This window comes from Schistocerca gregaria, chromosome X (genome assembly GCF_023897955.1).
Source record: "Schistocerca gregaria isolate iqSchGreg1 chromosome X, iqSchGreg1.2, whole genome shotgun sequence".
NCBI classification, from domain to species: Eukaryota; Metazoa; Arthropoda; class Insecta; order Orthoptera; family Acrididae; genus Schistocerca; species Schistocerca gregaria.
Genome location: NC_064931.1, coordinates 71,670,174 through 71,693,138, shown reverse-complemented (window position 1 = coordinate 71,693,138; position 22,965 = coordinate 71,670,174). Strand labels below are relative to the sequence as shown.

Genomic DNA, 22,965 nt, shown 5'->3' with positions numbered 1-22,965 from the left:
TCAGAAGCACTTTGTTTGGCTGAAGATGTCCAGCATATGCTGTGGATCACAACAGATCAGTGTATGTTGATACCAGTGGTGGAAACAGTTGATGATTTCATACATAATTTTTGCAACAAACTGGAATTGCTCAAAAGTCATCATTTTATAACAAAACATCAATCACATTCTCTAGCTTCACTGAAAGAAACACTCAGCCCAACAGAGTGTATTGTGACTGGAGATTTTTCTGAGAATCAGCCATTTATTGTACAAGATGCAACACAAGGATTTCACTGGCAACAATCCCAGGCCACAGTGCATCCTTTTGTAGTGTATCTACTGAAATCAGGGTCAGCATCATCAACTGTAAAGACAATGTGCATAATAAGTGACTATCTTATTCTCTCAATAGCTGCAGTACACTATTACGAAAAAACCTTTATTCCCCGTATAAAAGATATAATGCCACACTTAGAAAAAATTCACTGCTTTTCAGATGGAGCATCACCTCAAGATAAAAACTGGAAAAATTTAAAAAATCTGACACTGCATCCTGAGGTCTTCAGAATTGATGCTAAGTGGCATTTCTTTGCCACTAGCCACAGGAAGAGTGCCTGTGATGGAGTTGGGGGGGGGGGGGGGGGGGGTGGCAGTCAAAAGACTGGCTGCCAGGAGGAGTCGTCATGAACTTCATCACCCAATCCTCACTGCACAAGCAATTTTTGAATTTGCATCACAAGAGATAAAGGGTATACAGTTCTTCTCTGTGTCCTCAGAAGACATTGAAAGTAACAGTGCAATGCTACTGAGTGAAAGATTTGATCAGTGCAGGACAATTCCAAACACAAGAGAGTACCACCTTTTTATATCTGCTGGAAAGGATGTTGTTAAGATGTATCATACTTCATGCCCCATGAGGTATGATATGGGTTATCTCACACACAATGCACAGGCACAACAGCCTCCAGTACAATACCAAGCAGTATCATTGCAAAATATCAGGCTGTCTTCTTACATTATTTGTGTCTACGATTCTAAGTGGTATCTTGCCTTCATTTGGATTGATGTGTTCAGAGTGTGAAACATATTGTTTCTACTAATTCATGCTGAATATGTTGCAGAATAATGGATCTCTTGTGTCAAATTCTGTGACACTTACAATATTGTCCTTATCGACACATACACACCATTAAGGAGTAGAGTAAAAAAGCTATGCATTGGATTAACACAAAGATATTTTGGGGGTAATTAGATGTAGATACAAGCCACATAATGAAGCAATTTTCAGCACACATTGCATTTGGAGAGGTCCCAAATAGTGATTATCGATGATTTCAGAACTTTCAAAACTCCAAAAGTCAATGTGTGCATGCAAGTTAACACGACCAAATTTATTTTGTGTATTCAGCCTTATCACCTCTCTATACACCCCAAATATTGTTTCAGTACTATCATTCACACATGAGATAAAAAAATATTGGAAACTTGCAAACATGTGATAGCTTGTGTAGTTGTTTGTCTATGTATTACTTCCGAACCATAAACCATTGCAACACATTATTGCTTCTCCTGCAAGGTAGAAGTACTACCCTTCAAATGAGTCCAATCTTTTGACTACAACTGATTCAGTACAGGATCTAGGATGCCACACATGGTAGCATCTTTTTTGAAAAAAAAAAAAAAACGACCAAAATTGTAACTTTGGGAGGGCCTAGCTCAGCTCTCAGTAGCTGAGATATGGACTTACTTTAGTGGAGGTATTAACTGTACCAAATTTCATTTAAATCTGTAACCATGATCCAACACACTTAGTCTAAAATCTGATGATTTGCAGTGGAATGACCCACCTACATTTATTGTCAAAGGTATGACTGTGTACGGTGTATCAAGCAAAATTTGTGACTAATTGAGAGTTTTTCGGTATGGAGGACGCAGCATTTTATCTTGGATGGAGAGTCATTATCAGATGTAGGCATTACTTAAGATGTGCCCCAGCAAAGTGTGTTGTTACCCTTGCTGTTCATGCTTGATATTAATGACCCTGCAGACAATATTAATAGTGACCTCAAAACTTTTCACAGGTGATGCAGTTATCTCTAATAAACTACGGTCTGAAAAAAGTGCACAAATATCCATTATGGTCTCGATAATCCTGACAACTTTCTGTAAATATTCGAAAATGTATAACGGTGCACATCACAAAAGACAGAACATAGTAGACTATGGGTACAGTATCAGCAAGGTGCATTTGGAATCGGTCGTCATAAAAATATCTGGGTGTGATACTTTGTAGGGACATGAGATGGGACAATCACATTGGCTCAGTCGTGCGTAAAGCCGGTGGCAGGCTTCAGTTCATGCGTAGAATACTAGGTAAAGCTATCAATCTAATATCTATTTACAAAGTTTGGGCGTCACAGTGGTTTACGAATTATGTGGATGTAGAATTCTGGCAGAAGCTTTTGCCCATACCTCCACCGACTTTTAGTTAATTAAGTGCCATATTCTTTATCGTCCAGGTATCGACAACAGAAACATACAGTTTTGGGTGATACATAACTGGTTTAGTTCAGCGTATTTTATTCACACGCAATGCTATTTGACATTCCTCTTCCGCATATTATCGATTCTTTTATCGAAAGTGATATCTCTGAAACGTATGATATTTGTTACCCATAAACACCCGGGGTACAAGCTTTGATCTGACGCACTACCTATTCGTCAGTGGAAGTTACTATCTTGGCATTGGTTGTCAGTGCTGAGACTAGTGGTATTGTTAGCGTTGAGTAAGTCAGTCCCGAAATAATGAACAAAAAAGGTAGTAAGATGGATGTAGAAATAGCACCCTTACGAAGTCTAGGCGATTTTATGCTGGAGTCGGCGAGATTTCAAATCCCAAACTTTCGTGATCTTGACAAATGGGAAAAAAGAGTTGTAAACAATCTTTTGTATTACCAGACAAATTATTTCTTACTGGGCATAGTAATTTTCGCGATCGTGGGGTGAGTAATACTAAGTTATGTGGAAATAATTACCTATCATAGAATGAGTTAGTTACACGTTCCATCGATCATTTTACACGATATATCATAATGATGTGGAACGAGTCATTCACTCGCATCGTAAATTAATTTGTAAATATGGTTACATGCTGAATGTTTTTCTTTTTTTAAAATAATATACAGACGTGGGTTAAGAATTCCTCACCCACCACGTTCCACACATTGCAGTATTAGAAATTCTACGGTGTAGGAGGAGTTGTCAAGGAAAATCTTTCTCAGTTTGTTTTCATATTTTACACTGCTGTCTGTTGACATTTTATATCACTGGGTAAGTGATCAGAAATTTTTGTTGTAGCATTCTGCACTGTTGTTTGTGCCAAAGACAAGTTTCATGTGGCGTAACGACTGTTATTTTTCCTGCTGCTATTGTAATCATGTACCTCATTTTCCCTGTGAACTGCAGTGGACTATTTACAACAAACTTCATGAGATAATATATAGTCTGTGAAGAACTTCTTAAACAGATTCCTATGAGAGAATCGGGGGGGAGCACCACATATTATTCTTGCAGCACGGTTTGGAGCAGCAAAGCCTTTCATTCTTATAGATGAAACCCCAGAACGGAATCTGAGTTTAAATGTGGTTGGACCGAGTTGTTCTCGGAATTTCTAAATGTGTTTTCCAGTTTAAATTATCGTCAACATGGACGCCTGAAAATTTTGAAGTTTCCACCCTATTTATTGTTTCCTTTCCATTAATTGTCATGTGCAGTACCGAATATGTTGCCTTTTTAAAATTAAGGGCAAGACCATTCACAGAAAACCAATCGATGAAACTTTTAAGAACCTTGTTTATCATTGCCTCAGTGTCTGTATGTATACCTGGATTGTTTACAATACTAGTGTCATGCACAGAATAATTAATTCCACTTGTATATTAGATGGAAGATTGTTTGCATATATGTGGAACAATAGTGGAGTTAAGATTGAGCCTTGGGGGACCCGTGTATGATAATTTCTCCCCCCCCCCCCCCCCCAGTCAGAATTGACCCTGAACTATATTGGTTTAAATGCTAAGTATCATTTTCTGCTTTCTTTTTGATTAGATATGACACTAGCCATTGGTAGGCTGTTCCCTTGATCCCATAAGACTTCAATTTATCTGGGAGTAAGTATCATTTTCTGCTTTCTTTTTGATTAGATATGACACTAGCCATTGGTAGGCTGTTCCCTTGATCCCATAAGACTTCAATTTATCTGGGAGTATACCTGTTATTCACACTCTCAAATGCCATTGATAGCTCGCAGGAAATACCGACGGGCAGTATTTTCTTATTTACTGCTTGTAAAATCTGGTGAGTGAACATGCAGATGGCGTTACTGAAACCCAAAGTGTGATTTGCTGTGGATATTGTTGCTGAGGGGATATACTATTCTAGAATACATCATCACCTCAAATTTTAGAAAATTTCAGCAGTGAAACAGGTCAATAGTAATTCACATCTCTCTTATCACTTTTCGTAAAGAGGGCCAAAAGGCATATGTCTGTCTCTCTCTGCAGAGTACCTTGAGAAAGTGATGCACTACTTATCAGTAGTGTTGAACTGCAGTCACATACATTAGTTTGTTCATATAGCAACATCATATGTCTCTTGTTTAATATGTAGCTTGAAATTTATTTTCCAATTTTTAATTTAATATTTTATTAATGGAATGTGGATAGTGATAATTTTATATTTGTTTGATATTGAGAAGGTTTTTTTATTCCACACTCCTGTAAAACTTAATTTTTTTTATGTACAAGACTACTGTTAAACACAATCAATGTCTTGGATAAGACTGGTCATATTATATGGCAACAAATCTTTTAGTAATTTCAGAAGTTGGTAATACATTCATATGATTGAATTGTGTGAGTTACTTTGTCAACACACTGCTGTTATTTTTCTTATGAACTGTTTGTCCCTATACTTTCTGCTATAGTTAAGAAATAATTAAAATATATATTTGATACCTATTACTCATCATTTACAGCCCTTACATTCAATTCAGTAGTGATGTTATCTTGTTATGTTGCTGATTGTCCTGTCTCTTGTTTCACTGCATTCCATATAGCTAGCCACAATTCCATTGTCAGAATTACTGATTTCTGACATATATGTGCCTTGATATTTTAATAATCTTTCTGAGTAATTTTGAGTAGTTTTTGTAGTGTGAAACTAGTGCAGGATTCCTATTTGTTGCCAACAGATACCTTTTCCTTTCACAAAATACTTTAATCCCTCTAGTTATCCATGGTTTTTGACATGTCTGTTCAGTCCTATCAGCTTATGTGGAGAGCTATTTTCAGATGATATGAATTTATCATGAAATAGATTTAATTTAATGTTAACATTTGAGTCATTATACATTTACTCTCAGGTCATCTCTTGTAAGCCACTCTTAAAAACGTTTGTTCTATAGGTATTAATTATCATAACTGATTTCCACTTAGGAGAATCCATACTGTAAGGCACTGGCTTTGCATCATGATAAGAGGTGCATTTGTTACTGAGTAAACAGTTATTTTTCTTGCTTTAAGCTTCACCATAGAAAACATTACCAATTAGGTTCCTACTGTCTATCCAACTATGTTGGAGAGTTAACTACGGAGATGAAATAATAGGATAAAAATAAGTTTTCCAGATCATTTTTCATATCAGAATCCACAAGAAAATCTCCACTGAAGTCACCACAAACTGTTAACTGCTTGCTTCTGTCTATCGGGCAGAACAGTAAGGAATCAAGATTCCTCATAAACAGTTTGAAATTTCCCAGTGGGGATTATATACAGTTACAATTAAAAGTGAACTATTTTTCAATATTAATTCACGAACACACACTCATGTGCACTGATCACTACAAAATCTATTTGTCTCAATGTTTTTTGAATTTGGGTTCTGTCTTAATATATGTAACAACTCCCCCCTTTGACTTAGTAGCTGAAGTAGGATGGGAAGAGCCTCATCCAGCTGTATGTCACAGTATGGTGCAGCAGACTTCTTGCAAAGAAACTCAGTGTAGGTTGGTACAACGAGAGTAGGAAGAAGTCTTGTTGCTAGGTAGTAGCTGTTGGAGGGGGGTTAGACCAGATGGTACAGGACAAATTAGGAAATGTGTACTAGGTCACAAATATTGTGAAGCCAAGGGCTAGCCTTAGCCAGGTGACAGAGGATATAGGGAACTCGTTCTGTAAACAGGATGTACCATGTCAACGTAGTGTATGTGTAGCTGTTAGGGTTCACTTTTATCACAAAAAGTGAAAAGTTAAATGTGTGTTAACTTTAGCTGAATGTACCAAAGTATATTAATTGCATTTCATTGTGATGATGATCTTTAGTCATACCAATTTAAAAATATGTAATATACATAGTATTTACTTTTTATGTTGAAATAATTAGGTGCTTCAGATGTACCGAGGTATAGTTCTGCTGAAAAAATGACTTTTGTAATAAATCCTATTTAGAAGTAGATTATATGTAAAAATTGGGAGAACTTGTGAAATTGGATTAGAAAATTAAATTTATGGCAATGTTTTGGTGGAATCAGTTTCATTTATGAGTGAATGCCTATAAAGGGAAGCACAGAGTTATGGAATTTTCACACACGCATGTTTGTTGTGTGGTAGAAACTGTCACACAGTCAGTGTGACACCACCATATTTTACTAGACATATTGTGATTGGAGGTAGTATGTATGCCCTTCTTTCTTTGAACTGTAAAAGTTTAGCCAGCTTGTTATTTAGGACGGTTTAATAAATCTGGACCACAGTGTGACAAATACTGTAGTTATATAAAATTCGTCATAGGCCAGCAGGCTTTACCCAGTTAACATTGTTCTTGAAGGTATTAGCAGGTGCTTGGTCGTCACTCCATAAAATGCATAGACTTCTTTAATTGTGACTACAGTGTGTTTATTCTTGGGAGATTTGGTTGTCTTACTGAATAATTTTATGTGAGCAATTAGATCTAATGCCAGTTTCTTTCCATGGTGGATTTGTGTGGCATTGGTGATTTGACACTTTTGTGTTCAGTGTTTTGTTCCTAAGATAGAGGTTTAGAAGCCACAGTTGCATAAAGAAAAGGAATTAACAGCCCCACTCCGCCATTGTCCTGCCGCTCGATCTCTTCACCATTGTCATCACCAGGTGCGGATCAAGTGTGTCACCGGTCTTGAGAATAATTGCATCCAGTTAATGTAAAGTAAGAATAAGATGTCAGCAAAGACATTACATGGTTTCCCCAAATTACTTAAGTCCCATGGAATTCATTTGAGAGACCCACAATTAGTTTCCCTGCCTCATTCCTCTCATGTCAGAGCTTACACTTTCTAATGACCTTTTCTTTTATTTTCCTTGCTTCCTACCATCCTTCTCCAATCTGAGTCTGTGATTAGTCTCTAATGACTTCACTAACAAATCAACTTTTACCAGAACTGGCATCGTCAGTCCGCATCAGTCTTATGTGGGCTACAGCTAATCCTCAGGGAGGTGTCTTATCAGCATCGGTCCCTGTTGCCACCTCCTTCCTCTCTGTGTTTTGATTTATGTTGACCTAGCTATACACTTGGTTTTCCATATTGGTTACAATTTTGTTCTTTACCTTTTCTTTCATCCTTTTTGGTGTGACGCACCCGCTTGAGGTTTGACCTCCACTTCAAAATATCCTGTCTTTAGTGTGAGCCATATGGGGAAGAACTTCCTCCCTAATATCTACAACTGTGGATTCCTTTCTCCCTTCCTTCCTTTCTCCCTTCCTTCCTTCCTCCCTTCCTTCCTTCCTTTCTCCCTTCCTTCCTTCCTTTCTCCCTTCCTTCCTTCCTTTCCCCCTTCCTTCCTTCCTTCCTTTCTCCCTTCCTTTCTCCCTTCCTTCCTTCCTTCCTTCCTTCCTTTCTCCCTCCCTTCCTTTCTCCCTCCCTTCCTTTCTCCCTCCCTTCCTTTCTCCCTCCCTTCCTTTCTCCCTCCCTTCCTTTCTCCCTCCCTTCCTTTCTCCCTCCCTTCCTTCCTTCCTTTCTCCCTCCCTTCCTTTCTCCCTCCCTTCCTTTCTCCCTCCCTTCCTTTCTCCCTCCCTTCCTTTCTCCCTCCCTTCCTTCCTTCCTTCCTTTCTCCCTCCCTTCCTTCCTTTCTCCCTCCCTTCCTTCCTTTCTCCCTCCCTTCCTTCCTTCCTTCCTTCCTTCCTTCCTTCCTTCCTTTCTCCCTCCCTTCCTTTCTCCCTCCCTTCCTTCCTTCCTTCCTTCCTTTCTCCCTCCCTTCCTTTCTCCCTCCCTTCCTTTCTCCCTCCCTTCCTTTCTCCCTCCCTTCCTTTCTCCCTCCCTTCCTTTCTCCCTCCCTTCCTTTCTCCCTCCCTTCCTTTCTCCCTCCCTTCCTTTCTCCCTCCCTTCCTTTCTCCCTCCCTTCCTTTCTCCCTCCCTTCCTTCCTTTCTCCCTCCCTTCCTTCCTTTCTCCCTCCCTTCCTTCCTTTCTCCCTCCCTTCCTTCCTTTCTCCCTCCCTTCCTTCCTTTCTCCCTCCCTTCCTTCCTTTCTCCCTCCCTTCCTTCCTTTCTTCCTCCCTCCCTCCCTTCCTTCCTTTCTTCCTTTCTCCCTCCCTTCCTTCCTTTCTTCCTTTCTCCCTCCCTTCCTTCCTTTCTTCCTTTCTCCCTCCCTTCCTTCCTTTCTTCCTTTCTCCCTCCCTTCCTTCCTTTCTTCCTTTCTCCCTCCCTTCCTTCCTTTCTTCCTTTCTCCCTGCCTTCCTTCCTTTCTTCCTTTCTCCCTGCCTTCCTTCCTTTCTTCCTTTCTCCCTGCCTTCCTTCCTTCCTTCCTCCCTCCCTTCCTTCCTTCCTTCCTTTCTCCCTCCCTTCCTTCCTTCCTTCCTTCCTTCCTTCCTTCCTTCCTTCCTTTCTCCCTCCCTTCTTTCCTCACTCACTCACTCACTCCCTTTGCTCCCTTGTCGGAGTGGGTGGTATCAGGGCAGAAGCCTGGCACATGAAGCATATCAAGCTGACGTCTGCTGAGGACCTGATCTCACTGGACCCTCAAATGCAATGGATATAGACTGCTTAGGCAATAAGTCGGTGGCAGCAGGTGATCCTGAGGCGTAAACTTCCTTACTGAATGTTCCCTGTCTTCTCAGTCTCACAATGTCATTGCACCAATTTTAAGACTGCCTGGCTTTGCTACGGCAACTGTTGAGCTTTACACCTGCTTTCTGCATTGCCCTCCAGGAAACCTGGTCCCGGCAATGTGGACCCCTGCCCTCTGCGGCTATAAGGGATATTACAGGAACCGTAGTGACTATAATCGAGTGTCAGATGGGGGTGCCCCTTCACACCCCTCTTGAATCTGTGGCTGTCGGAATATGGACGATGCAGGAAATAACTGTCTGCAATGTATATCTTCCTCCAGAAGGTGCAGTACCCCTGAATGTATTAGCTGCACTGATTGATCAGCTCCCTAAACCTTTCCTACTTTTGGGAGATTTTAACACAATGTGGGGCGACACTGTGCTTACTGGCAGAGCAAGGGTGTCAAAACTTTACTGTCTCAGTTTGACCTCTGCCTCTTAAATACGGGGGCCACCACACATTTCAGTGTGTGGCTCGAGGTAGTTAGCCATTGATTTATCAATTTGCAGCCCAGGACTTCTCCCATCTACCCACTGGAGAGCACATGGTGACCTGTGTGATAGTGACCACTTCCCTATCCTCCTGTCACTGGCCCCCTGTCAGGCGCACAGACACCTGCCCAGATGGGCTTTAAACAAGGTGGACTGGGAAACTTCACCTCTGATGTCACCGTTAAATCTGCCCCGCATGGTAACATCGATGTGATGGTTGATCAGGTGACTACCACAACCATTTCTGTGGCAGAAAATGCGATCCCTCGCTTCTTAGGGTGCCCCCAGTGAATGACAGTCCCTTGGTGGCTGCCTGAAGTCACTGAGGCAATTACAGAGCATCAGTGAGCTTTACAGCGACATAAACGAAACCCTTCCCTACTGCATCTGATAGCCTTTAAGCGGCTCCTTGCCATGTACACCAGCTTATAAAATGACAGAAACAGGTGTTGGGAGAGGTACGTGTTAACCGTTGGGTGCCATACGTCATCTTCACAAGTCTGGATGAAGATCGGACGTCTTTTTGGGTACCAGACCCCAACAGGTGTCCCTGGCATTAACATCAATGGTGTGCTATGTTCTGAAGCAAACGCAATTGCCGAGCAGTTTGCTGAGAACTATGCTCGAGCCTCTGTGTTGAAGAACTACCCCCCAGCCGTTCACACCCTCAAATGGCAGATGGAAAGGAAAGACCTCTCGTTCACTACACGCCACAGTGAGCGTCTGTAACGCCCCATTTACAGAGTGGGAGCTCCTCAGTGCACTTGCACATTGCCCTGACACAGCTCCTGGGCCGGATCGGATCCAGTCAGATGATTAAACATCTCTCGTCTGACTAAAAGTGGCATATCCTCATCATCTTCAACTGGATCTGGTGTGATTGCATCTTTCCCTCGCAATGGCGGGAGAGCAACATAGTTTCAGTGCTCAAACACGGAAAAAAACCACTTGATGTGGATAGCTATTGGCCCATCAGCCTCACCAACGTTCTTTGTAAGCTGCTGGAACATATGGTATGTCGGAGGTTGAGTTGGGTCATGGTGGCCTACTGGCTCCATGTCAGGGCAGCTTCCACCAGGTTAACTCTACCACTGATAAACTTGTGTCCCTTGAGTCTGCCATCCAAATAGCCTTTTCCAGACGCCAACACCTGGTTGCTATCCTTTGATCTATGCAAAGTGTATGACACCACCTGGCAACATCATATCCTTGCCACATTATACAGGTGGGGTCTCAGAGGCCTGCTCCAGATTTTTATCCAGAATTTCGTGTCACTCCATACTTTCTGTGTCAAAGTTCGTGCCTCCCATAGTTCCCCCCATATTCAGGAGATTGGGATCCCGTAGGGCTCTTATTGAGTGTGTCACTATTTTTAGTGGCCATTAACGGTCAGCAGCTGTAGGGCCACCCATCTCACCCTCTCTGTATGCAGATGACTTCTGCATTTCGTACTGCTCCACCAGCACTGTTGTTGCTGAGCAGTGTCTACAGTGAACCATCCACAAGGTGCAGTCATAGGCTGTCACACATGGTTTAGAGTTTTCAGCCGCTAAAATGTGTGTGATACACTTCGGTCGGCATCGTACCGTTCATCTGGAACCAGTACTTTACCTTCATGATGATCTACTCACTGTAGTGGAGATTCATCAATTCTTAGGACTGGTTTTCGACACCCAATTGACTTGGCTACCTCACCTTCATCACCTGAAGTAGAAGTGCTGGCAGCACCTCAATGCCCTCTGCTGCCTGAGCAACTCCAACTGGAGTGCAAATCGCTCTACTCTGCTGCAGCTCTACAAAGCCCTTGTTCAATTCCAACTTGACTATGGGAGTCTCATTTATGGTTTGGCGGTGCCCTCAGCGTTGCGTGTACTCGACTCAGTGCACACCTGTGGCATTCACCTAGTGACAGGAGCTTTTAAAATGAGTCTGGTGACATGCACAACTGCTCACCAGTTATGTTGCACACATTCGTAGTTCTCCTAAGCATCCGAAATACCAGCTCCTTTTTCCACCCACTGCAGTTCATCTCCGTCATCAGCAGCCCAAGTGTAGGCCACAGATTCGTCTGGACCTTTTGCATGACCGTAAGCACTCAGTTACTCCTGCCGCTCTCCGCTGTCATTTCCTCTTGATTCTTGATGTGTTCCTGGGCTCTGAAGTGGTTTACACAGATTCCTTGATGGCTGATAGTCATATTGGTGTCACCTATGTCCACAGTGGCTGTTTTGAACAGCATTCCTTGCATGATGGCTGCAGTGTATTCACTGCATAGCTGGTGGCCATCTCTTGTGCACTGTCCCACCTTGACTGCTCAGCGACGAAATCTTGGGTTACCGGACTTGTTGCCGCTGATTTTACGTGACAACGCCTCATCGGCTGCTTAAGTTTTAATGCATATTGCTTGCCCCTCTGTGTCCTCCACCCTACTGCTTCTAGGGTGGAGGTTTTAATGTGTTGCAGAGTGGCTGGTTTCTCCTTTTTTATCCTCATGGTCAGTCAGCCATGGTAATCTGGTTTGTCATTTTAATCTCTTCATCCTGTTTCTTGCATTTATGTGGTTTTCTTGTCCCCTTTTGTCCATTTACATGTTTTTTGCCCTTCATCGTTCTTGTGATTTTTCCTTTCATTCCGTTTTGAGTTGTCAGTCTCATTTGTTTTGTTTTCACACTTGTCGCATTGTTTTATTCGGAACAAGGGACTGATGACCTTGTAGTTTGGTTCCTTCCCCCCTCTTTTAAACCAACCAGCCAACCACTTTTGACGCCTCCCTCTCGAATTCCATTGATGTAGCTGTGGGAGGCATCTCTGCCACTATTCTTTATGCTGCTGGCACAGCTGCCCCCTTATCCTCAGGTCCCTCTAGTCCTTAATCGATACTCTGGTGGAACAAGACTGTTGCAGTCGCTGTCCAGGACTGCCAACGGAGGCTGCAGTGATTTAAGCTGCATTCATCACAGACCAACATCATCACTTTCAAGCATCTCCGTGCTAAGGCTTGTTACCTTACTAAGCAAAGTAAACAGGAATGCTGGGAGTGCAATGCTTCCTCCATGGGGACACGTGCCACTTCATCACGGGTTTGGTCCAAGTTCCATAACCTTCTGGGTTGCCAGTGACAGTCAACTGTCCCGGGTCTGAGCCTCCAAGGTGCTCTGTGCACTGATCCATTGGTTCTTGGTTCTCACAACACCTTGCGACAGCATCATTGTCCTCTTCCTACCCTACTGCCTTTCTCTGGCAGAAACAGAGTTGTGTCCCCCCCTCCGTTTCACCCCACACCGTGTTGAGCCCTTGAGCCCTATACTGCACCCTTCACTGAATGGAGAATTGGTGCAGGCTCTTAGTTCTTCATGAGATATGGCCCCAGGCCTGTATTCCATCCACAACCAAATGATCCAACACTTGGACATTCCCTAGAGGCAACAGCTCTTCAGTGTCTTCAACCTCATTTGGCTCGAGTGCTTTTTCATCACAATTGCCGGACAATATAGTTATCCCCATCCGGTGCCATCACATTTTAGTTGCCCTCCATGACTGGGGCTTCCGTGGTCCCCTTCAGATTTTTATCCGTGAGTCATCTCACAGGCTCTTCCGGGTTAGAGCTGTCACTTCACTCAGCACCCCTCAGATTCAGGAGAATGGTATCCCACACGGTTCTGTGCTAAGTGTCACACTCTTCCTCATTGCCATCAATGGGCTTGTGACCTCTGTTGGGCCTCTGGTTGCCCCAGCATTGTATGTTGGCAATTTTTGAATCTGGTGCAGCTCTTACTCAATAACATCTGTTGAGCGCCATCCAACAGGCGTTTGCATGGGCCACTGCTCATGGCCTCCAGTTTTCTTCCTCCAAAAAAAACACTTGTCGTTGACCCACAGTGCACTCCAATGAAGAACTTTATTTAGGCAACCAGCTCCTCAATGTTGTAGCACAGTCCCGTTTCTTTGCCATTATTTTTGATAATATGCTGACATGGCTGCCCCACATTCGCCACCTATAGACTACATGTATGCGGAAGATTAATTCTGCATCCTGGCCCACACATCTTGGGGTGCAGATGGTTCCACTCTCCCCCATCTTTACCATGCTCTGGTCTTGTCCAGACTAGATTATGGTGGTCAGGTTTATGGCTCAGCAGCTCCTTCCACTTTGAAACTCCTTGACCATGTCCATCATTGTGGGGTGCGTCTGGCTATTGGTGCCTTTCGCACTAGTCTTGTTGAGTCTCCTCACAGAAGATGGGAATCCCGCTCTGCACATCTGACAGAACAAACTCCTTGTTTCTTTTGCATTCACTATTTGCAAATTCCCTGACCATTCTGTGTACCCTGTGCTCTTTGCCAATGAGGGATGTCTCCCTCCTAACAGCCGTCCATGGGTGGGATTGCCGGTTGGCATGTGTCTCACTTCCATCTGTCGGGATCTCCATTTCTACTCACTGGAGTGCACCTTGTGTCTTTCCTCCCATACCCCTCACCCTTGGATGGTGCCTAGACCATGTACTAGGACTGATCTATTCCAGGGTCCTAATGTGTGTGTTGCTCTTATGGTTTAACAGTGCCGTGTATGGGCCATCTTTGCAGAGTTCTAGGGTGCCACCCTCTTTTACATTGATGGTTCTAAGACACTCGATAAGGTGATACCCTTTCACGTTTCCTACTGGCTTCAAACCCCATTTATTGCTGGGATTGTGTAGTGTCTTCACAGCAGAGCTTCTAGACATTCAGAGGGCCCTACATTTTGTTTCTCAGGTCTCCCTCCACAGTGTTCTAATTTGTTCAGACTTCATGAGCAGACTGCAGGCTATCGACCGATGCTACTCTTGTCACCCTTTGGTCTCTGCTATCCATGACCTTCCCTCCACTATTGTGTGCCATCTGTTCAGTCATCTTTCTCTGGGGCCCAAGTCATGTGGGCATCCCAGGAAATGAACTGGCTGACCGTTAGGTTAGAGAAGCAGGTACTTACCAACTATTTCTTTTCATGATTCCAGCTTCAGATATGTGGGTCTATGTCAGATCTCTCTTTGCGCAAAAGTGGAATGCCACCTGGAGTGCTACTGCTCTTAGTAATAAACTCCACACAATCAAGGAGTCTACTGCAGTATGGTGCTCTTCCATCCGCTCCTCTGGGAAGGAGTCCACTGTTTTATGCCGTTTACGCATTGGTCATACCCTGCTCACCCATTGTTTCCTCCTACGTAACGACACACCCCCACAATGTGGTTGTGGAGCCAAACTGACGATATCTCACATATTGGTGGAATGTCCCTTTCTTTCAGCACTTCATGTTAAGTATAGTCTTTCCAATTGCTTAAATTTAGTATTAGCAGACAGTCTATGGATGGTTGAACTGGTCCTCATTTTCCTCTATGAAAGTGGTTTTTATTTCCAGATATGAGGTCCTACTTTAGTCTTGGAGCAGAGACTTGTTGGTTGTGGTTGGGACTTCGTTTACAGTCTTCCTGGTCTGTGACACCATGACCACCCCCCTTTTTTTTTCCAGGTTTTGGATTTGGTCTCACCTTTTATGCTTTTATTGTGCGTTTTTAATGTTCATCATTTTACTCCTCTGACTGGATCCCTCCACTTCTATTGGACCCTTTTTCTTCTGAGACTAAGTTAGGAATCGCCAGGCTGATGTCACTGTTGGGCCCCATAACCCCTCTCAATCAATCAATTAATCAGTGTGTGGGCAGTGATTCTTGGTGTCCACATACGTGGACGGGCTATTATTCCACAACACTCAAACGGAGGAATGTACCGGGACTTCCTGCAGAATACTCTACCTGGGCCGCTTGCAAGTGAGCCATTGGCAGAACAACAGGTTATATGGTTTGTGCATGATGACACACCATCTCTCTTCCACATTACAGCTCACGGACACCTCAGCATCGTCTTGCCCTGACATTAGGTAGGACACAGAGGCCCTGTAGCATGGCCTGCTAGATTACTGGACGTAAACCCACTGGACTCTTACCTCTGGGTGCGTTTGAAAAGTGTTGTGTTTGCTGAATCAGTTCTTGATGTGCAGATCATTCAACAGCATGTTCACAACACCTGTGATGTTATTTTTTGAGAGACTGGGATGCACGAAAGTGTGCAGCACTCCATGATGCGACGTGTGAACGCATGCATTGCATCTCGTGTAGACCACTTGGGACACCAGTTGTCATGTTGATGCACTGCAGCTCTGTACTGTGTTCCAGGATTATTTTTGTCATTGCATGCACATTGTCCATTTCTGGACCCATGTTTATAGGACCTTTTTCCTCCATTTTGTCAGGAATCCATCCAGGCAGTTTGTCAGTTTTATTAATGTTCACCCTGTATAGTGTTCCGTCTGGGCACCCACCTCCCCCACTGTGGTGTGTACCCAATCCTATGATTCAGATGCACATCTCCTGTAGCTCTAAGGAAAATGCTGATTCCACATTACAATGTGCCTATTTATTTAAACTATCCGTGAGTACGCAAATTCGACACACATCTACATAGAGGGATAGGAAATCAATGACACAGTGGATTGTGTGTTTTGCACATGCTAGGGGACACAGGAAGTATTCTCTGCTGATACATTTGTGTATATGCTGCAGAGTTGCAAGTCATACCATGGGCTATATCTTGCCACTAAGGAGCTGCTGACAAGACATATCTCAATGCTATCCCAGAAACTTGTTGGTCACTAACATCAGACACCTATTAGTTGACATCCATACCTCCATAACAACAGTAACTGAGCCATGTGGGTATTCTCGGAAATGAACAAATTATCTAAAGAAGCAACCACAGGAGACAGATTTAAATTTGGAGTACCAGGCACAGACCTAAGATGGTAAGTTCGACACCAAATTTTGAGTCTCTGGCATACGGAATGGCAGGCTACCATGACCTTCAACAAGCTTGGAGAAATTAAAGGTACCACTGAGGTGTGGCACACTTCTCTTTAAGCCTCTCGTAAAGATATCATACTGTGCTGAATCTGTGAGAGCTACACCAGACATACCCATGAGTTCCATTCACCTCTGGAAGTCTCCCCTTAAAGCAGCTGTGTTAGTAATATTACAATAGCCCATATTCTTGAAGTATGTGGCCTGATCTGAGCCATTAACCTGTCTACCTCCTTACTACAGATACTTGCAGATGATGGGATAACAGCTAACATTATAAGTTTTCTGAGGGAAAGCAGATTTTATAATAAAATTTATTGCACTTCAATGTTTAGTGTTGGATGGATCTGTGGGGGGAGAGGGGTTCCTCTCATTGCGGCATGTGCCCCGAGTGGCCTTACAGCAACTTTCTACCTCTGCACTGTCAGGCTGTTATAATTTTTTTTCTCTCTGTTTTATTTCTGTAACAGTTTAAGCTAACTGCCTCTCAATTCCTTACAGTCTTCATTTTCTCAGCCCATTTTAATATGACAATGATTACCTCTTTTGAAGTGTCCTTCAGTGACTGGTTAGATTTTAGCTGCCTGGGTTTTCTCTCACTTGAACTACTACTTACTTAAATTACTGTTGCACCTATTTTCATCCACAATGGGAAGGATGCAAAACCTGGAGCTGTCAGTTCTCCTTTTCTTGTTCCACATTGCTTTATTTGAATTACCAAAGCAACGAGGGGCTGATAGACAAAATGCCTAATCTCTATAAACCCGTAGGCATCATCTACTTTATGGATGGGGGTGGGGTGGTTTGGACTGGGGCATCTTCCACTACATGCTGGTTCTGAGGGTCCCTCGACCCTACCTCTTTCCCCAGCTGCCTTGGTCATCCCTCTTGCTCTATTTTAATTGTGTTTAGATGAGGTTATTCCCCCTTTTTCTGCTCCACCCTATTTTCTGTTTTAGTGGTAGCGCTCTGGTAAATAGTTTGTGCTATTCCTCTCTTTTAACACCTTCATTATGATGAATCGTCACTGAGGTGGCATGGACAATTGTCACTGTCGCATGCAGAGCCCTGGGGGAACACTCGTTTGGCATTACCTGTCTACTGACCTAATTATTTCACTGGCTTATTTTAGTAGTGTTGGTCCAACTGATATCCATTACATTTGTAGCATACTCACTTCTACTATTACAAATTTCCCACCTATAAGGCTCTGAGGACTTTACTATTAAATATTGCGTTAGACTCGGATAAAAGGAACAATGTTGAAATATTACTTAACACTCACGGCATATGTTCTGTTGTTAATTTTCCCATCAAAATCACACATGAATACAGAACACTAATAGACAACATTTTTGTAGATGAAAATGTAGTCAGTGATATAAATGTTCATGAGCTAGTGAATGATCTCTGTGGCCATGATGCAAAAGTAGCCAAACTAAACAACTTATCTGATTAGAGTCAAGTGGTATAATATAAAACAGAGTAATTAATGAACAGAAAACAAAGTTTAAAGGCTGACCCACAGGGAGGTGCTGGAAAGATGTGCATGTCAGTTATGATCCATGGAACACACAGTTAACAAACTTATATCTTGTAATTTGGATATTAATTAATCTCTAACTGAATTTAGTTTTGTATTGGTCTCCTAAAAGAAAAAGTTTACAGATTGTGTTTCTTACTTTTTCAGTGTTATTCATCCAGTGGATTTGTTTCTGGGATTTCTGTCAACATTTGGTGCATTTTGCCTTTTTTACTATTTCATTAACTCTTCAGCATCAACCAGAGCATTTAAGAAGAACTACCCAGTTTTTGGACTAATACTTATATTAGTTGCCATTCACTTTGCTGTTTATTTGCTGGGATCCATGTTAGTTTTTCTGATGGGTATATTGCTTCCTGTTGCAGGTAAATTTGTTTATTAAATGTCAAGTGAAGCCATTTAAGCAAACCTATATTTTAAAATTAAATGAAATTAAGTAATCGTCTACCTGCTTTTTGTAGTTATGATTCCAGTAAATATGTCAGTCTACCTGCTTTTTGTAGTTATGATTCCAGTAAATATGTCAATAAAATACACTAGTTTTCTAATCACTAGTTTTATCCCAAAACATTTCTGTGTACATAGTGTCCTGTGTGCATGGCAGTATACTGACTGAAGACGACAATCTGCAACCTTTGTCTTAATTTTTCAGCTTTTTGTGGAAATTTTATTTGTGCAGTAAGGACTAGGTGCTAATGAGTTATTAAAGTAGCACACTGTATGTAGGATTGTAACAGATTTGTCTCCTTTTAGTATAGCACAGTTGTTTTCATATTAAACATCCCAACTTATTCATTGCTGAAATTAATCGGTTTGTCTTTTATGTACATAACCATAATTTTTGTATTAGACTAGTTTAAATTAATACAGCCACACACATTTTAAATAAAGTTATTTTTGTTATTAATCCAGTCAAACTGACATGTAGGTTGATAACAGCTTTACGTTCTTAACTTTTAAACATGTTCTTTCCTTTCTTTCCTTTCTTCCCCCTCCCTTTTCCTCTGTTTATCAACGTCACATTACATTTCACTTTCCCTTACCAGAGTTGCTTACTGGGCAGGTGCCTGCCATTTTCAGAAAATTTATATATTTTGTCTCCTCCTTTTGGTCATTGATTACAACAAATATTCATTTGGTTGTGTTGTTACAAAAGTATTGCTTTTACTGGATGTACAGTTTCTATCTAGAGGGAGTACAGAAATTGCACTTGTCTGTTCTGGTCTATTATACACATAGAGCTTTGCTTCTCCCCAATCTTAATCTTATGTTTTTGTTTCTTGAACTGATATTGACATGCCATTATCCAATATAACTAACTTTATGCTGACAAATCCTTCTAAAAAGCATCAAAAATGTGTGGCACCCAACATAGGTGTATGACAGTAATCAAACTTATTCAGTTGCTGCATCACTTAAAAGTAGCTTGGAGTTAATGTAGCCAGGTTACTTGAAAAAGGAAGCCTGTTTACTTTTATCAGTGTAGCTCCATTTTTTAACTTGTTGGCTTCAATTTTCCAAAATTTTCTTTGATGTTACTAATTTTGTTTTTATTTCTTTCAGTAACATTTGTGCATGCATCTATGAGACTTCGAAACATGAAGAATAAACTTGTTAATACGATGGAGGCAATATGTTTGAAGAGAACACCAATGGGTGTTTTTCTGGAATCCATTGGTATGGATGTCCTAAAAACCTAAACATATATAATTTTTAAGAAGTTTTGTTGACCACTGTTTCCATGTGGTGTCACAGCATTTTTATGTGCACAGAATTGTGCACTTCATGAACTTGCCTGTAGCAAATAAATTATATAACTGCTGTATTTTATTTAATATAACATTTTCTGTACCAAATAGTAATATTTAATGTATAACAGACTGAAATGCTGGAAATGAAATCAAGGTACTTTTTGTGGTTCAATAATTAAAATAGCAAAGTTCTTGTCCATTGGGCCCAAAAACAAGCAAGAGGGAAAAAAAGGTGGTGCATGCTTGAAACGATTTTAGTCTTTGGAAAATGTGTTTGTGCTTAGACAAAAGTTAATAAAATATTTGTCATATTTTAAATCAAATTGTGCTACTAAGTAAAAAAAGGAGCCAATATCAGTGTAGAGGACATAAGCTATGGTATTGTTTCAAATTGTTCACAAGATTCGTAAAGTAGATACAGTATTACAATATTCTTGCCCTTTGATAAAGTGCTTTGTGGACACTTTTAACCAATACTGAACATAAACTTCAACGATTTCCATAATGCTTTCTGTGCAATGTTTTTAGTCTAGAGAAAATTGTCGAAGATAAAAATTGTTACGGAAATGAAAGTAGAGCCCTTAGGCACGACTTCTTTCCAGTGAAGTGTTATAGTAGAAAACTTTTATTTTTTTGTGAATAGCACTTAAATCCATCATTTGCTTTTTGTGAAGCTTGGCTACCACTTATTTACACATATGTTGAGAGAGCAGAAAGAACTAAGGAAACGTTTTAATATGTTGATCTGTTATTTATATTGTGAAGTTTGCTCTGAATATTTATCTGCAGAGCTGTCTTAAATGATACCAAAACAGGTTCTCTGTAAAATTTTTTGCATCATTTTCACAGTTTTGTACTTACTGAACTAGCGCTAGAATTTCACAAAACTTTACTTTTTATTACATATTCATATCTTTAAGTTTCTTTCCTATAACAGTATGTCATGATGTTCACTTATTCCTCATGTAATCATTGTGCAATCAGAGTATGAAAGCGAGTTGATGGGTTATAGAAACCGGACAAAAAAAAGTGTTAACCTAAAGGAGATGTTGTCAGTCTTTCAAATATGTCAGTGCTGACAGTGTAGATCAGCAGAAGAGGAGAATTAATTTCTGAACAGAAGTGTATTTTTGAAGGCTGTAATTTTTTAGTATAAAGGTAAAAAAGTTTTGTCTGAATCAGTGTCTGAATTGCACAGCTAGGTTTTGCTGCTATATTTAGTGACATCATATCATTACTGAGTGCATAAAAAATTTAATCTTGATAGCTGCACAAACATTCTGAGTGAGGGGGGAGCAGCAGCAGACCTTCGTGGGAGTTTTTGGATTTCCTGCAAGTGGTGTCTGTTTTTATGCAGATGTAATGTGTTTGTCAGTTTTTTGATTGAAGGCATTGATTGCTGCTAGGCTGGGTTTTGAAAACAGAATTGTCATATTTTAGAAAATTCTTGATCTGAACTGATAAAATAGTTTTGTCTAAACATCGGATTCAGTGGCACAAAAAAAAGTAAATCACAATCATTCGATGAAACGCTTGACATTTTATCACAGCTGTAGACAGAAAATAGGACACAGGTCAATAAAAATTCATGAAATAATGTTCTGGGAATGATATACTACATGTTGTTGGAGGAAAGTTCTGGTAGAATGTAAATACTTTTGGATTAGAGGAGACCATGCACGGAAAAGTAGAAGCGTTGTTATTGATAGGCACAGAAAAAAGAAAGAAAACTTGCTAATTTTTGGAGGAATCCTTTTTTGAGCTTGAGTAAAACAACTCAAAAAAGGATTATTCTGAAAGCTTGCAAGTTTTTTTCTTTCTTTTTTGTGTGTGCCTATCTACAGCTCAATGCTTTTACTTTTCGGTAAGTGCTCTCCTTTAATCCAAAAGTATATAATAATGCTCCTAGATAACACAGTTCATAATTTCCACTTCATCTAATCAGAAATTTACAATCAAAATCTTCGCATTGTGATGCATAAAAATGCTCACAAATTTTGAAATGCAGCTGTAGAAGTCAATAATTGTCTTAAACATATATTAAAAATATGTTGAGTGTGGATAATTCCGTGTAAAGTTAACTTATATATTTTCTCAAAACTCTGCGAGTCATATCTTAAGCAAGCTACCTTCTTTGGTACTATCTTTAATCACATAAAAAAATGTGCTATTTCACTAACTGTATTTGACATGGGACTTTTTTATTTTCCATTATAAGTATGAAAAAGTGTGGATTGGAACTCTGTCAGTGGATTTGACTTTTGTACTTTCCATTTCTGTTTAGTTTGACATATGTGGCAATTCAGTCTGATGTCATTGATGGTTTTGTATTGAAACTTGTGTGTCTATGTGACAGATAAACAGCTCTCTCATGATATCCCTTTAAAATGTTACTATTTTGGCACAGCTGAGATGTAAGAACTTGGCCAGGCTGCATTTGAATATTTTTGTGTTCAGCAACTGAACACAATGGGACTCCTTTGTTCCTCCAATTAGCAAGCTTATACTGGGCCTTGTATATCCGTAATATTTGTTGTATTGATGTAGATGTATAGTGTACATATTTTGAATGAGATGTGTGAGTATTTTTGTATGTTCTGTGGAATTCAACACACATTTAGATTATACAGAAAGTTTCTCATTCCTTCATTTGTCAAAAATTTGGACTGACTTTTTCTGAAGCTGTAATGTACTATGAAGTGAAACTGTGTACTGCATGTTTGAAGACATGCTTGATGTGTGCATGTGTATGTGTGCGTGTGTGTGTGTGTGTTTTTTGTACTTCTTTGTGTCTTTTGTCACTTTAACAACTGGGCATGTTTTATGGCTGTGTTTATTTCTGCAATAAATCTTAAAAGTTCAGTTCATTTTCATTTTGACATGTCGCAGACTATCTTGAGTGTAGCCATGGTGCATTTGTTGTAGTAATGTGTAATTCTTTAATGTATTATTATAAACTGAATAACAGTAAGTAAAAGCTATGTTGGTGGTGTTTTCATAAAGGTTATATGTATTGCCTCACAGCCTAAAAGATGGAACAATAAATTAATGCCAAGAATTAATGCATTTTTCACATACAAATCCAATAAACCTCCTTCAAATGGGAAGTGGAAATGTTTTTATGGACATTCTCTCTCTCTCTCTCTCTCTCTCTCTCTCTCTCTCTCTC

General features: G+C 40.7%; 1 protein-coding gene across 2 annotated transcripts in view; it reads left to right on the top strand.

The window, feature by feature from the left end:
- The first annotated feature begins 2,675 nt into the window (after window positions 1-2,675).
- LOC126297803 (PRA1 family protein 3) overlaps window positions 2,676-22,965 on the top strand; it is a 53,174-nt gene continuing 32,884 nt past the window's right edge. Inside the window, exons 1-3 of one of the 2 annotated variants that reach the window (XM_049989006.1) lie at window positions 2,676-2,984; window positions 18,193-18,410; window positions 19,609-19,722. In XM_049989006.1, coding sequence (XP_049844963.1) covers window positions 2,788-2,984; window positions 18,193-18,410; window positions 19,609-19,722 — 529 coding nt within the window. In that variant the 5' untranslated portion in view covers window positions 2,676-2,787. The remainder of the gene's footprint in view (window positions 2,985-18,192; window positions 18,411-19,608; window positions 19,723-22,965) is intronic. The other variant, XM_049989007.1, reaches the window with a different exon arrangement.